Source organism: Macrotis lagotis, chromosome X (assembly GCF_037893015.1).
Source record: "Macrotis lagotis isolate mMagLag1 chromosome X, bilby.v1.9.chrom.fasta, whole genome shotgun sequence".
In the NCBI taxonomy this organism is placed as follows: Eukaryota; Metazoa; Chordata; class Mammalia; order Peramelemorphia; family Peramelidae; genus Macrotis; species Macrotis lagotis.
Window position 1 is genome coordinate 648291329 of NC_133666.1, and position 15513 is coordinate 648306841.

Genomic DNA, 15513 nt, shown 5'->3' on the forward strand with positions numbered 1-15513 from the left:
TCTTAACTTAAATCTCCAGTGCAACCCTTTCCATACAATATTGTTTCCTGAATGAATGAGCAGCATGTGCATGTATATGTCCTAGAACTTTCTTCCACCCCAACAGGCAGACATTACTATCCATCTTACAGAGGATATTGGGGCTCAGAGAAGGCAGAAAACTTGAACGTAGCTAGCTAGCACATAGATGACAGAGCTGGAGTGAGCACTGGACCCTCTCTCCTGGCTGTCCACAGGACAAGCTGCTGCTCCGGACTGGGGAGGCACAGCCCTTGGCAAAGAAGAAGCCAGGCTTGTTGGCCCGCTTGAGGAAGTGCTGTGGAGCTCAGCAGCTTGAAGAGGACTCAGCAAACCATCGAGAGAGAGCCTTTGTGGATCTGGCCACCCAATGCCAGGCTGTCATCTGCTGCCGTGTGACCCCCAAACAGAAGGCCCTTATTGTCCAACTGGTCAAAAAGCATCAGAAAGTGATCACACTGGCCATTGGAGATGGAGCCAATGATGTCAACATGATCAAGAGTGAGCAGCCACATGGGATAGGGTGTCTTTGGGAAGGTTGGGAAGAGAGTCAAAGATTACCACTGGCCCCATGGGAGAAGGGGGGGGGGGCTAAATGGAACTCTAGGGCCTGGGAATCACTATCAGCTTGTCCTGACTATATTGAAGGATATATTCTAGCTATAGCCCTGGATGGGGATATTTCAGCAGTGACCCTGGGGGGGTACTGGAGGTACTGGTATCAGTACTAGACTATGCTGGGAAGGAGTTGGTATTTGATACCTTGCTGTGAAATTGGGAGAGGGAAGGGATCATTGCTACCAGTGGTTCAGGGTTCCAGTTGTGGTTCCTGGTAGAGGGAATTCTAGCAACCAAGTGCCCATATGATGACCTGAATTTAAATTCCTCAGACATTTACACCTGTGTGACTCTGGCCAAGTCACTTAATCTCTCTCTGCCTCACTTTTCTCATCTGATGATCTGGGAAAAGGGGCTACTAATAGCATCTCCCTCCTAGTATTGTGGTAAAGATCAAATCAAATGATATAATATATGTAAACCTTCAAGGCCAATATAGATGGTGATGGTATGATGTTGATGTTCTTGATGATGATGGTGGTGATTTGATAATGATGGCAATGGTGGTGATGATGATGATTATGGTGGTGGTGGTGGTGGTGGTGATAGTGATGATGATGATGGTGGTGTGGTGATGATGATGATGATGATGATGGTAGTGGTAGTGATGGTGGTGGTGGTGACACTGATGTTACTGCTAGGGTAGAGGCTCCAAATGTGGCTTATAGGGGAGGACTGCTGCTTAAAAGAGGCCAGATTACTTGTCCAAAGTTAGCTAGTGAATTAATGTCAGAGCTGGAATGGAGGTGGAAGGGGAAAGAGGATTGGGATTTCCTGCTATGGTGGGGGTGGTTGTGGTGGGAGCCTCCCAACCTCCATCCTGACCCCGCTTCTGTGTTGAGACAGCTGCTGACATCGGGGTAGGGATCAGTGGGCAGGAGGGCATGCAGGCGGTCCAGTGCAGTGACTATGCCCTGGCCCAGTTCTCCTATCTGCAACGACTGCTTCTGGTACATGGTCGCTGGTCATACCTCCGCATCTCCAAGTTTCTTCGTTACTTTTTCTACAAGACCTTTGCTGCCATGATGGTCCAGATCTGGTTCTCTTTCTACAGTGGCTTCACAGCTCAGGTGCTTGGTGAGGTGGGGGATGGGGGAGGAAAATCCTGTGGGACCTGCTTTTCTCATCCTTCTCATCCCACTATAAGAACCTCCCAGCTAATCCTCCTAACCATGCCCTAGGATTTTAGCTATCCACCTAAAAGGGACAACAGAGGCCATCTAGGACAATGTCCCCATTTTACAGATGAGGAAATTGAGAACCAGGAAGTTTTGGTGACATGCTAATTCCTTCCTCCTATTTCATAAAAGGGGAGACAGTCTCTGAGATGAAAACTCTCTGGCTTAAGGCAACAAATAGCAGAGCCCAGACTTAAGTCTGAACTGACTGGCTCTGAATTCTGCTTTAGCACTCTTCTCTCTCTCCTGTATCCCTATCCTCTCAGATAATACAGCTACCTCTGGAGTGGAGATTGGGGAATAGTTGTTTCACCATGGACCTTATAGAGAAGGACCTGTGGACACTTCCTTAGGAAATTATGCCTAGGTCCAGGGAAATGGGAGGGAAACATTTTTCTTTTTTTTTCCATTTTTTTTAAATTAAAGATTTTATTTATTTTGAGTTTTACAATTTCCCTCCCAATCTTACTTCCCTCCCCCCCTCGAAAGCAATTTGTCAGTCTTTACATTGTTTCCATGGTATACATTGATCCAAATTGAGTGTGATGAGAGAGAAATCATATCCTTAAGGAAGAAACATAAAGTATAAGAGATAGCAAGATCAGACAATAAGATATCAGGTTTTTTTTCTAAATTTAAGGTAATAGTCCTTGGTCTTTGTTCAAACTCTACAGTTCTTTCTCTGGATACAGATGGTATTCTCCATTGCAGAGAGCCCCAAATTGTCTCTGGTTGTTGCACTGATGGATTGAGCAAGTCCATCAAGGTTGATCATCGCCCCCATGTTGCTGTTAGGGTGTACAGTGTTTTTCTGGTTCTGCTCATCTCACTCAGCATCAGTTCATGCAAATCCCTCCAGGCTTCCCTGAATTCCTGTCCCTCCTGGTTTCTAATAGAACAATAGTGTTCCATGACATGCATATACCACAGTTTGCTAAGCCACTCCCCAATTGAAGGACATTTACTTGATTTCTACTTCTTTGCGGCCACAAACAGGGCTGCCATGAATATGTTTGTACAAGTGATGTTTTGACCCTTTTTCATCATCTCTTCAGGGTATAGACCCAGTAGTGGTATTGCTGGGTCAAAGGGTATGCACATTTTTGTTGCCCTTTGGGTGTAGAAGAACATATTTCATGGGTTAGATTCTGGACAGCCCCAAACCTTGTAGGTCCCTTGTCCCAAAAGTGCTTCTACCTTTCCCTTTTTCTCCGGTCTCCCTCTTATTGCTTTTTTCTTTTCTTTTTTCTTTCTAACCTGTCTCTCCTCCCCTCTCTGATATTTGCCATTACTCTATAATTTTTTTGTGATTCAGTTCTTCATCTGTAAAATGAGACTCTATAATTTTTAATGATCAGACACCCCTACCCTCACTCCCTTTGCTGTTTGTGAATGAACAAAATAGTCCTTCAAATATCCAGTTCACTCTCCCCCCTGCCCTAAGGCATCTCTTCTGGCTAAGTCCTTAATATTAGGTCTAAGAGTCTTTTAGAACCTTTTTTTTTTAACTTTCCTAATATGCTTATGTTGGTGGATATGATCAAGGCAACTTAGTCAAGTTAAAAGAGCTGGAAGAGATCTATGGGATCATTTTAGAAAGATTTTATTTATTTTGAGTTTTACAATTTTCCCCCATTCTTGCTTCCCTCCCCCACCCCCCACAGAAGGCATTCTGTTAGTCTTTACATTGTTTCCATGTTATACATTGATCTAAGTTGAATGTGATAAGAGAGAAATCATATCTTTAAGGAAGAAAAGTAAAGTATAAGAGATAGCAAAATTACATAATAAGATAACAGCTTTTTTTTTTCTAAATTGAAGGTAATAATAGTCTTTGGTCTTTGTTCATACTCCACAGTTCTTTCTCTGGATACAGATGGTATTCTCCATTGCAGAGAGCCCCAAATTGTCCCTGGTTGTTGCACTGATGGAATGAGTGAGTCCATCAGAGTTGATCATCACCCCATGTTGCTGTTAGGGTGTACAATGTTTTTCTGGTTCTGCTCATCTCACTCAGCATCAGTTCATGCAAATCCTTCCAGGCTTCTCTATGGGATCATTTTATTTCAACTCTCTCATTTCACAAATGATGAGACAGAGTCCCAGAAAATAAAAGGAACCTGCCTTATCACCCAGGTAGAAAGTAGGAGGGTCAGGATTTGAAGCTATGTTTTTGAGGCAGTGTTCATGATGTCTCCTTCAGCTCTTCTATGGTTTCAGTCATGTGTTTACTCCCTTCATTGATACACATTACAATCCCTTATTATAGAATTTATTTTTCTTTTAACCATCCTCTGGTGATCTTTCTTAACTAAGGAACTTCTTTGCATTGTTTGAAAGCTGGATGTTGGGCAATCATAGTGGCTTATGTGTTGCTTTGAAGCTTTTCCTAGTTGATTGGACCTTACAGAACTAGTTACTTCTATTCTCCTTTATTAAAGCATTGGAGTTTTGAAATCAGTTACAGTCCTGGAAATCCTCCCATGCTTACCTGCCCAGGAATCTCCTTTCCAACATCTACACTATTTTTTTTTTTGCAAGGCAGTGGGGTTAAGTGGCTTGCCCAAGGCCACACAGCTAGGTCATTATTAAGTGTCTGAGGCCGGATCAACATCTACATTCTTGATGAGGACTCTCCCTTTTGAGCTTGTTCAGATTGATTCACAGGATAATACATAGATTTAGAGTTGGAAATCCAGTTCTTTCATTTAATAGAAGTAGAAACTGATGCCCAAAGTGGCAAAGAAATATACCTAAGATAACACAGGTAATTAAGTGGCAGACTTGGGATTTAAACTAGGGTCCATTTCCATTACATAACATTTCTCTTTTGGGATAACATATATTGTTTTTTGGGGTTTTTTGAAAAATTTTATTTGTTTTACAATTTTCCCCCCCATTCTTGCTCCCCCCCCCCAACCAAAGGCAGTCTGTTAGTGTTTACTTTGGTTCCATGTTATATGTTGATCTCAGTTGAATGTGATGACAGAGAAATCATATCCTTAAGGAAGAAAAATAAAGTATGAGATAGCAAGATTACATAATAAGATAACAGTGATAACATATATTGTTTAGAAGATGTTTCTCTCACGCCGAGCCCAATTACATTGCCCTTTGGGAAGAAACTATTAATTTTTATTGTTGTCCAGTTGTGTTTGACTTTTCATGATCCCATTTGTGGTTTTCTTGGCAAAGATATTAGTGTGGTTTACCATTTCCTTCTCCAATTCATTTTACATATGAGGAAACTAAAGCAAACAAGATGAAGTGACTCTCCTGGCATCACACAGCTAATAAATATCTGAGGATGAATTTTAACTCTCAAAGATGAGTCTTGCTGCTTCCAAGCTCAGAGCTCTATCCACTTCACCACCTAGATGCCCCAAACTTTAAATAGGCATTTAAATACTTGAAGAACTATCCTGGATGTCCTCTCTCTCTGTCCCCAGGAAACTTTTCTGGTTAAGCAAACTCATTTCCTTTTTAAAAAATGTATTTCAAGAATTTACTATTTATTGATTTTTTTATTTTTTGTTTGTTTATTATAAGTTCCAAATTCTCTCTCTCTCTCTCTTTTTTTCCCTACACACTGAGAAGGCAAACAATATGATATTTAAGCAATATTCCTTTAACTAATCCTTATAGGGCTTGGTCTTCAGTGTCTTTTACTACTTTGGCTTTCTTTTCCATCTGTTCCAGTTTATCACTGTCCTTAAAATGTGGCATCCAGCACTAAACATAATAAATAACTCCAGTATAATGTGAACAGGGAAAAGAGTACAGGGGGCCTTCTGGACTCCATACAATTTCACTGTACACTAGGGTCACAAAGCTGATTTGGTTGCCATAGCACACCATTGATTAATTCAGTTGGCAATCCACTAACATCCCTAGATCTTCCCTCAGATGCTGCCATGCCTCCCTTATTCTGTCCTTGTGATATTGTCCTTCAGAACCCAAGGGTGGGAATTTAAGTTTATTAGATCCCGGCCCATTGTTCTAGTTTATTGACATTTGTCTCCACTCAAACTCTGATAGCCTGATAGCTATCCCTCGTGGCTTCGGGCCACCTGCAAATTCGATAAACTTGCTATTTTTGCCTTTATCCAAATCATTGACAAAAATGTTGACTTGGACAGTTATAGAGCAGCTGTTCACTCTTCAGCTTGACATAGACACGTTAAGTATCTTTTGGGGGTTCTGGTTTAAATCCTAAATATACTATCTACAAGCCCACTTGGTCCAGAAGGAGATCATGAAAAATTCCCCTTATTCTTTCCTGAAATCCAAGGATCTAGAGACTTCGCCTGATTGACCAAAGGAGATCTTCTGCCTTGATTTGTTCTTGATGAGTCAGGAATGCTACTTCCCTTTCTAAATGTTCACAGACTATCCTTTTTATAATACATTTTCAAATTTTTTCCCCAAACTTCTCCATCTTCTTCTGAATTGGTGAAATGCATGTTTCGAGGTGATACTTGTAAATTGAAATTCATAATGGTGTAAGATACAATGAAGAATATTTTTATCGATGGTCAGTCTTGGCTTCAAATAACCAAAGTCTTGTCCTTAGATAACTGTCCTTTAGGACATTTCTCATCTAGTCCCTCCTATTTGCAAAGCAAACCTTAGAAGCTCTAGGATTCTAAGTCAGCTTGGAGTGAAAACACGAAGTTCTTTAGCGTGAAGAAATTCTAACTTTAGCATCAAGAACAAGAGTCATCTGCAACTGGATTTCTATTCATGAACAATTTGGAACATGTGTAGATGTAGACTGACACTAATTTAATGGCATCCTCTTCTTCCCTTCCCTTCTGCCTTCCTCCATCTTAGTTTCTTTTTGACTTCCTTGCTTGTCCCTTGTTGACCTAACTTTCTCTCTCCTTCTGCAGCCACTATATGAGGGTTGGTTCCTCGCTCTCTACAATGTCTTCTATACAGCCTATCCTGTGCTCTCCATGGGACTTCTAGAGCAGGTAAACCCTCCCCACCCTTGACTCTCTCCCCTCTACTGACTCAGCTTCCTTTTTCAGGGGATTCCTGGAAAATAGGCAGATATTAGCAAGAGGATTCTGCCACATCGTTCCTTACTAGACTTGCTACTGTTGTCTTAACTTTTTATGGAGAATGATTTCTAGGGGTTATCCTTTTGTGAGTTACCTCTAAATAAACCTGACTTTCCCCTCCAACATTTCTGGGTGGTAGTACTGGAGGGGTCTTCACCTTTCACCAGGGCTGAGAATGAGTGCATCTTTGCTTTCCTTTCACAATCAAGGATATGAGTGCCAAGAAGTGCCTGGAGTTCCCTGAGCTCTATAGTGTGGGGCAAAAGGACAAACTATTCAACTACTGGATCTTCCTTTTGGCCCTGGTCCATGGTACTGCCACATCACTGGTGAATTTCTACGTGGCTGTTTGGGCCTTTGATGACATGGCTGGACCTGGAGGCATCTGTGATTATCAGTCCTTTGCTGTCACTGTGGCAACATCTGCCCTACTCTCAGTCATTGCTGAGGTGAGCCTCTTCTCCCTGCTCTAATGGGATGGTACCCCAAAGTGGGTCACCTGATCTCTGTCTTACTCTCAGACTTGTCCTAAATTTCACCCCTCAATTGTGATCCCAGTTATCCCTCAGAGTTTGGGAATGGGAAGGATTTCAGCAGTCCTGTAGTCCAACCCTCTGCAATACTATACTTAACAAGGGGTCATCCAGCCAACTTTGACCCTTCCTCCAAGTGAGTTCTACTCAAATCCCAGACTGGGAAGGACAGAGTTGATGTTCTCCCCCCCCCCCCCTGCCTCCATGTATTTTCTTCAGAGGTAGATTGTAGTTTCCTCTTCTCTCCAGCTCACACATCCAGGCTTTCATTCATTCATCCATTCATCCATCCATCCATCCATCCAACAAACAAACAGCTATTGAGCCCAAATGGTGTTTACAGGCATAGTGCTATATGCTAGGGTTATAAAGGGATAAGTTTTGATTCTACTTTCAAGTAGTTTACCATCTAAAAGAGGGGAAAACATATACAAATAACACTGATACAAAGGAAAGGGATGTCGTTTAAGAGGATAGATCCAGGCAAATTGTTATGATAAATTTGAAAAGGGAGAGATCTTTTTATCAATGACTTGAGTAAAGGTATAGATGACACTTATCAAATTTGTCTTTGCCTAAAATGCTGAGAGAAAAAGCTAACACTTGAGTGATAACATCAGGATCCAGTAAACTTTTGACAATCTACACATTTTTTTCAGATCTAATATTAAAATCAGGAGGGATAAATGTCAAGGTTTTGGGTTCAAAAAATCAATCTCACTCCTAAAGTTGGAGTTAGGGAATTTTCACCTAGAGAAGAAAAGACTCAGGGAGTATATGAGAGGGGTTTTCAAGGTCATGTGAAAGGGCAATGAGTCTGATTTTGTTTGACCCTAGATGGCAGGATTAGAAGCAATAGGTACAAATTAGAACTTGCTGGCAATTAGAGATGACTAAAAATGCAATGGGCTGCCTTGATAAATACTGGATTCTCCTTCATTGCAGCTCTTCAGGCAACAGAAGACACCCCTTGTCAGGTTGTGTAGTACTGGGTGGCTGGGTGGGTGAGATGGAGGCTGGATGGGATGATCTCTCTGAAATCCATTCCAGCCCAGATTCTCTGATTTTTTTTCTGGGGGATTCAAAAGTAGTGACATCTAAGGAGGCTTCATGGAGGAGCTGGCATTTGAGTTGACCCAAAGGAAAGGAAAATATCTATCAGAAGAAAATGGGGGAGAGAAAAATGGAGATTCTATTTTGGATGTGGGGGAATGGTGAAAGCCAAGGGAGGAAAACAGGAGAGGGCAGGAGGAAAATGGAGCATTGAGAGCCTGATCCTGATTAGTGTGAACAATAAATCCCCTGAAGTGGTTGAGCTATTTGAATTTGTGCCATATATTTCCATTAGGATGGAATTAAGTACCATATTTTGTGAAATTATAACTCCAGATAGTGGAAATTTTAATGCATGTAACCATTTCAGAAGATTCTTTTTTTGAACTATTACAGTTGGGCTGGAACTGAGATTATATGAGGTTGGGTTTATTATATGTATTTTTACTTATTGTATATTATATTTATATTATGTTATACATATATTTATTTATTTATTATAATACTTGAAAGGTAGCAGAGAGTCAGATCATTGGGAGACTTGAAAACCAGGAACAGGGGTGTATATTTGCCATTTAGGCAATGGGGAGGAGGGATATGGAGGAGAGGTTTTTCCTTTTTTTTTTTTTTCTTTTTTTTTTTAGGTTTTTGCAAGGCAAACAGGGTTAAGTGGCTTGCCCAAGGCCACACAGCTAGGTAATTATTAAGTGTCTGAGACCGGATTTGAACCCAGGTCCTCCTGACTCCAGGGCCGGTGCTTTATCCACTGCGACACCTAGCTGCCCCAGGAGAGGCTTTTCAAAGGGGAATTGATCTCATGGAAACAGGGAGGCCAATAAGGGGGCTGGTACAGCAATGTACAGCAATTATAAGTGAGAGGTAGAGAAACTGAACTAGGTTGGCTACAGAGGGCTGGGGGAGGGATGGGTGTATGAGAGGCAGACTCCACAGGGCTTGATAACTGAAGGGATCTCATAAGATTAAGGTTTTGAAAGAAACTGTGAATGGCCATTCCTTAGAACATAGAAAATGAAATATCAGAACTAAAAGGGAGCTTAGAATATAGAAAATCAGAACTGGAAAGAAATCTTAGAATGTATGGTGTCTGAGTTGAGAAAATCCTGAGAACCTAGAACTAGGAAGGGTCTCTAGAACCTAGAATGTTAGAATTGGGAAGAACCTTGGAGCCTAGAATGCCAGAACTTAAAACAGAAGGTCAGAGCTGGGAGAAAGGTTGCTTAGAATTTAGAATGTTAGATTTGGGAAGGATCTAGCATGTCATAGGTAGGAGGGACTTTGAAGTTCATCTAGTTATAACCACCAAGAGCAAGTATGTTCTCTATGGCAACACCACCAAGTTCTACTTTGTTCAACTAGAAGTCAAGCTCATTAAGATTCTACTCACTTTCATGTAACAGGGAGCTTCCTCTCTATTGAAACAACCCTTTCTGTGTTAGATAGCTCTGATCTGTAACAAATTGTTCCTATTAAATTAAGATCTGTTGCCTTTTCATTCTCCACCCCTCTCTTTCTATTTCCTCATGGCCTCCAGTCCTACTACCTCTGTGGGTGGATAATCCCAGTTCCCTCTGTGGTTTCTCTTAGGAATGGAAGCCCCTCCCCAACTGAAAGACTTCCCATACTTCCTGAAGTACAGAGGGCTAAAAAATAAAATAAAATTTTCATCCCTGTTTCAGAAAAACTCTGTATCAGTCTCTGCCAGACACCATATCCCCATGGTTATTCCAAGACCCAAAAGGATTAACATTTTCTTCTCTGGTCAGATTGCCATGGACATCAAATTCTGGACTGTCCTGTCCATCCTGGCTGTCTGCTCCAGTGTAATCCTCTACAGTCTCCTGTCTTTCCTCACCCAGAACTTCTCCGCCTTTCTTGCAGCCCCCACAGTTTTCCGATTTCCATGTAAGTACTATTCCTTCACTCCTTGCGAAGATCTTGACCTTTGGCGGGGGCACTCAGACTTTCCTACATCCTGTCCATAAAGGATTCAGAAGAAGTTCATAGGGCATCAGTTGGTCAGAGGTCCAGTACCAGATTAGGAAAAGAGGAGTCTCTTCCCTCTTCTTTCTTTTCCTCTCTTTCTTCCTCTTTTCCCTTCTTTGTTTTTGTCTTTTCTTTTCTTCCCCTTTTCCTTCTTCTGGTTTCTTTCTGACTCCTTTCTTCTTTTTGTCTGTCTTCCTCTTTTCCTTTCTCTAACCACCTCTCCCTCTTTCTTCTCTTTTGTCTCCCTTTCATTCTTTCTCTTCTTTCTCTCTTCCTCTCTCTTCTTTTTCCTTCCTTTCATTTTTTTCTTCTACCTCTCCCTATCTTTCCTCTCCATCTTTTATTCTCCTTTTCTATTTCTTCTTCTTTGCCCCTTGTTCTGTCTTTCCTGTCTCCCTCCTTCCTCTCTCTCTCTTTTTCTTTCTTCACTCTTTTTGTCTCTTGTCTCTCCCTCTCCTTTCTAGTGATCTCTTCCTCCTAGGACAGCATATGAGAAGAGGAAAAGATGGGTAACTTAACTTGGACCTCAGAAAGATTTCCATCTTTTTAAGTGAACCTTCCCCAGGACCAAGGGCCAGACTATCCCTCCTGAAACTTGGACTTGGATCTGGATACTTTTCCATCCCCTAGATGCCAACCAAAATGCTCTGATAGAACCATACATCCTGCTGGTGGTGTTGCTGACTGTGGTTGTGAACACCATGCCCTCACTGGCTGTCCGCCTACTGTGTCACATCACTGCTGAGCCTGGGCCAGGGGTAAGTCAGTCACCTAAGCATGGTGGACCTTGCCCCAAGAGAGTCCTGCAGCAGCTACAGGCCTTTCTGGGGTAGAAGGTCTTCCTGTTTTCCAAGACAGAGCATTTTCTTACTCATCATGGACAATTCTCTCCATTTCTTAGCAGGTGGGAGGGAAACAGAGGACCTCCCCTTCCCCACCTTTCTAGGACTTCTAACTTTTCAAAGTACTTTCTCAGGCATTATCAAGTTGAATCTTACAAATCATGCCAATGAAGCCTGGCTGGCATATTTATTATTTAGGGAGTTTTGGGTCTCTTAATTAGACCACTTAAATTCTTTGACCCATGAGTTTAGTAGGAAAGCTTCCTAGGTCTTAGTTTCCTTTATTACTTTACTGACTGTACTTACCTTCAACTCTTACCCTTCCTGGGAAACTAGAAGAATTCAAGTAGGGGATGACTTCAGTCTTCCCAGATATGAGAGTAGTGGCCTCTGTTTCCAAGGGATGATACCCTGCTCTCTTATTCATGAGTGCCTTGGCCCCTGCTCTCCTTGTCTTCTCTGTCCCCTGCTTCCTGTATGCTTCCCACTCTTTGATAACTTCTCATTCTCCTCTGATGTAGAAATCTCCTTACCGAGATACTCGAGTGGAAGCCAACACAGTGGAACTCCAAGCTCACTTCCAAAGGAACTCCATTCGCCGTCGATCTAGCTATGCCTTCTCCCACAAGGAAGGCTATGCTGACCTTATTGCTCGAGGAGCCAGCCTTCGGAAGAAGAGTTCCCGCATTATTCAGGGTCCCAGCCCAAATGGGGAACCCCAACCAGTTGGAGAAGGCCCATCTCAACCAAGGACAAGTGTAACAGCCAAAGAATTTGCCTGATATTAGCTCTTCTCCCCTCTTGTTTCATATGAGACCTTTCAGTCTACCAACTTTGGGATCCTTTTCAGAGTCCTCTATTTTTAAAAAAAAATTTTTTGGGGGGGGATGTCCCTGCCACAAATACTGCCTTATTGCTTTTAATGCAACAGTGACCTCTCTTGACAAGAAAGGGAATTGCAAAGAGGTCTTGCCTCTGAACTTTAGAGGTGAGGGGAAAATACCTCGATGCTTACCCACACAATTCTCCTTTTGTGTCCCACCCCCATACTAGTCCCTCCCTCTAATGCAAGTCCCCCAGTTGCCAACATGACTGGTTCTGACCAAACCCTGACTTCACACTTTCTCTCAGATCTGGGAGCAGGGATGCGCTTTCATCCTTCCTCTTTCCTCTGAATTAAACCCCATCTCAGTTTTGCCCTTGATAGTCTCCTTGGGAAGGATGGGATGGATCCCCTTGTTAAATTTGCCTTTGTCTTTAGGGGATCCAGTTTTAGAATAGCATGGCCAGATAGAAGAGAATGCTGAGGGTCAGAGAGGAACCAGGAAAGCTGCCCACTCTGCCTTTTTAGGGGGATGGTGGGCTTTGCCAACCTTAAAACAGAATTAAGTATTGGAAAGGACCTTAAGCATCTCCAGATCTCACTCTCTCACTATACAGATAAGGAAACAGACCCAGGAAGAAGATTCAGATTCACAGAGTCAGAGGTAAAATTGCAAGGAGAATTCAGATCTTCTAGGATCTAATTTGGGGTTCTTTTCCTGTAGTATTCTTCCTTTATAATATGGGGGGGAACTTAGGATTTGGGAGTCCAAGGGTCTGAGGGAGAGTCCCCATCTGGCCAAAAATGACTTGAGTGACCTTGAGTTAGTCCCTTCCTTTCCTTGGTTCCTAGTTGGTTTATCTGTAAAATGAGAAGTTCAGACTAAGTGACTTCAGAGGGACCCCTTCCAGCCCTAAGTCTATGCTGTTATGATACTCTGTCTATCATCTGAGCATACTAAGATGACACCTCTCTCCAAACCCTCCTACATCTTCCAAAGAGAAGATTTGGAGCTAGAAAGGACTTTAGAGGTTACCTTAGTCTACTTTCTTCATTTTTCATATGGGGAAACAGAGTCCAGAAAGAGGCAATGACTTTCCCAGTTAGTGTCTGCTAGAATTTTAATCCAGGTCATCAGACACCAAAACTATGCCACAATGTCTACTCCCTCTCAGGGTCAGAGTCCAATGAAATGGGATATGTCAGTCCACTCTTGCCTCAGCCCCAGGTTCCCATGGGGTTCAGCTGATGTTGGGACCTTCAGGACTTTAGACCCAATGACTACTTGCCTTTCCTCATCACCTCCTTCCTAAGTACCACACACCTACCTCAAAAAGTCCTAGCTGACTAGTGCTTGGGCATCCTTAAGTTCAGAGACTCTGGGATGGAGGGGCTTCAAGCTGGAGATTAAACTGCAGATACTACAAATGTCACACAGGCAGTTAGTGACTGGTTCTTTGGACTCAAGGGTACAAGAAGGGATGAGTTTCATCAAAGAAGAATTATAGAATAGCCCTCTGCCATGGAAAGCTACAGAAAGGGCCTCTGGGAACTAGGTCTATGGAGCCCAACAACCCTCTAGGTTCCCTTAGGCCTGCGGATGGGAGAAAGCACTGGTAGAGTAAGATAAAACCTATGGAAGGTAGGGCAAATCCTGATGGCACTCCCTAGAGTCAGACTTCAAATCCAGGCTTCCTTGGAGATCTAATAGGACCTTGGAAAAGAAATGCTGGCTGGGGTCACAAGAATGGTGTTATGTGAGAAGCCTAAACATTATTATTCCCTTTATACAAGAGGCAATAGGCTCACGTAGCTGAATGATTTACCTTGGCTTACCCAGCTATGAAGTGTGGGTGGTCAGATTTGTACCTCAAGTTCACAGACCATTCCACTATATGCCAGGGAAGTTTCTAAGTACATCTCACTCCTACCCTACCAGCTAGTCTTAGTTCTAGAAGGGCTGGACACCATCTAATCCTAATCACCTTCCCTCTTAGGAGCATCCATTTAGGAGCTCTTCTCCAGAACTGATTGCATTCAAAGGTGGGGAATACCCCTTCCTCATTTCATCCAATCTAGCCAACATTCAGACACCAGGATGAGTGACTAGAAAATAATTTATTGAAGAAAACAGAAATGACAAAACCCAACAGAGCAGTGAACAGCAAAAATGAACCCACCAAGGACGGTTGTTTGTGTTTTTTTTCTTTAAAAAAAAAATTTAAGCCTGTCACCCAGGGTTGGGAAAAGAGGGACTTAGTTTTCTTCTCTAGCAATGGGACTGGTCCTGTGTTTCTCCCCAGCTCCTTCCGGCTGCACCTCCCTTGTCACAGGATCCAGAGCTGGGAGGGATGTCAGGAGACCAGTTAATCCAAGCCCCTTACTTTACTGATGTAGAAGTGACTGATTTGAGGTCACATAGGTAGTATGTGGCAGAATAGGAATTCAGAATCAAGGCCCCCCATCCCAAATGAGAAGACCCAGTCCCCAGGCTCCTTCTGACATAGCTGGGATCCCAGTTTCTCCAAAATGAAACTTTACTCACATAACCCTGAGGAATGAGGACTAAAACTAACTAGAAGGGTGGATAGTCTGACTCCAAATGCCAATCTTGTCTTCAGAAATGGAAACCAATTCCATGCACAGGGTTGGGAGAGGTGGTAGATCAGAGACAAAGGGTTTCCTTGGGAGATGGGGAAGAGGAGGAGTTTGCCCAGTCTCTCAGGACCTGTCATCTGGCCCCCTTCCCTGGGCTTTGCTGGGTTCCTATCTTGACTGCCTCTGTCCAACTATCCAGCCTGAAGATGGCTCAGGAGAAAGCAAGATGGTGGAAACATCTGAGAGGATGAGGTCCAGAGTGAATTGCTTGATTCCCAGCCACTTGATCTGTTAAGGAGACTTGGTGGGTGGGTCCAGGATTGTCCTTGAGTTCAGTTGATGCACTAGCTGTGTAACCTGGGCAACCTCTCCAGGCCTGTTTCCTCATTTATAAAATGATTAGGTCTTTTTGATGATACCAACTATGCTCCCTTACTCACAAGGCTAAGATGAGTTGCCCCAAAGGAACATAGACCCTTAAAGATTATCCTGTCTAACACATGGGGATACTGAGGCCCAGGAAAGGGAAGAGTCTTCACAAAGTCATACAGCTCTTAAGTAGCAGAGTTTATCTTTGAGCTAGGGCTCTAATTAGCTAGCGAATATGGTGAATCACTTCAATTAGCCCTCACCCTCTCAGGTCAGGGCAGGAGCAGTTTGAAGATATAAGTCACCTGCTCTCTGATGGGAAGGCCCTAGTAGATTCCCATCTTATACTTCCCTGAGACAGGTTCCCCTAAGAGTTATTTCCACCCTCTTCTGGGTCCTGGCCCTGCCAAT

The 15513-nt window shown here is 42.9% G+C and overlaps 1 protein-coding gene across 1 annotated transcript in view; it reads left to right on the forward strand.

Annotated features, from left to right (window-relative positions):
- ATP8B3 (ATPase phospholipid transporting 8B3) overlaps positions 1 to 14370 on the forward strand; it is an 89546-nt gene extending 75176 nt beyond the window's left edge. The window contains exons 20-26 of the mRNA XM_074202222.1: positions 237 to 519; positions 1483 to 1706; positions 6707 to 6790; positions 7090 to 7329; positions 10251 to 10389; positions 11101 to 11228; positions 11834 to 14370. Coding sequence (XP_074058323.1) covers positions 237 to 519; positions 1483 to 1706; positions 6707 to 6790; positions 7090 to 7329; positions 10251 to 10389; positions 11101 to 11228; positions 11834 to 12094 — 1359 coding nt within the window. The 3' untranslated portion in view covers positions 12095 to 14370. The remainder of the gene's footprint in view (positions 1 to 236; positions 520 to 1482; positions 1707 to 6706; positions 6791 to 7089; positions 7330 to 10250; positions 10390 to 11100; positions 11229 to 11833) is intronic.
- Positions 14371 to 15513: the final 1143 nt, after the last annotated feature.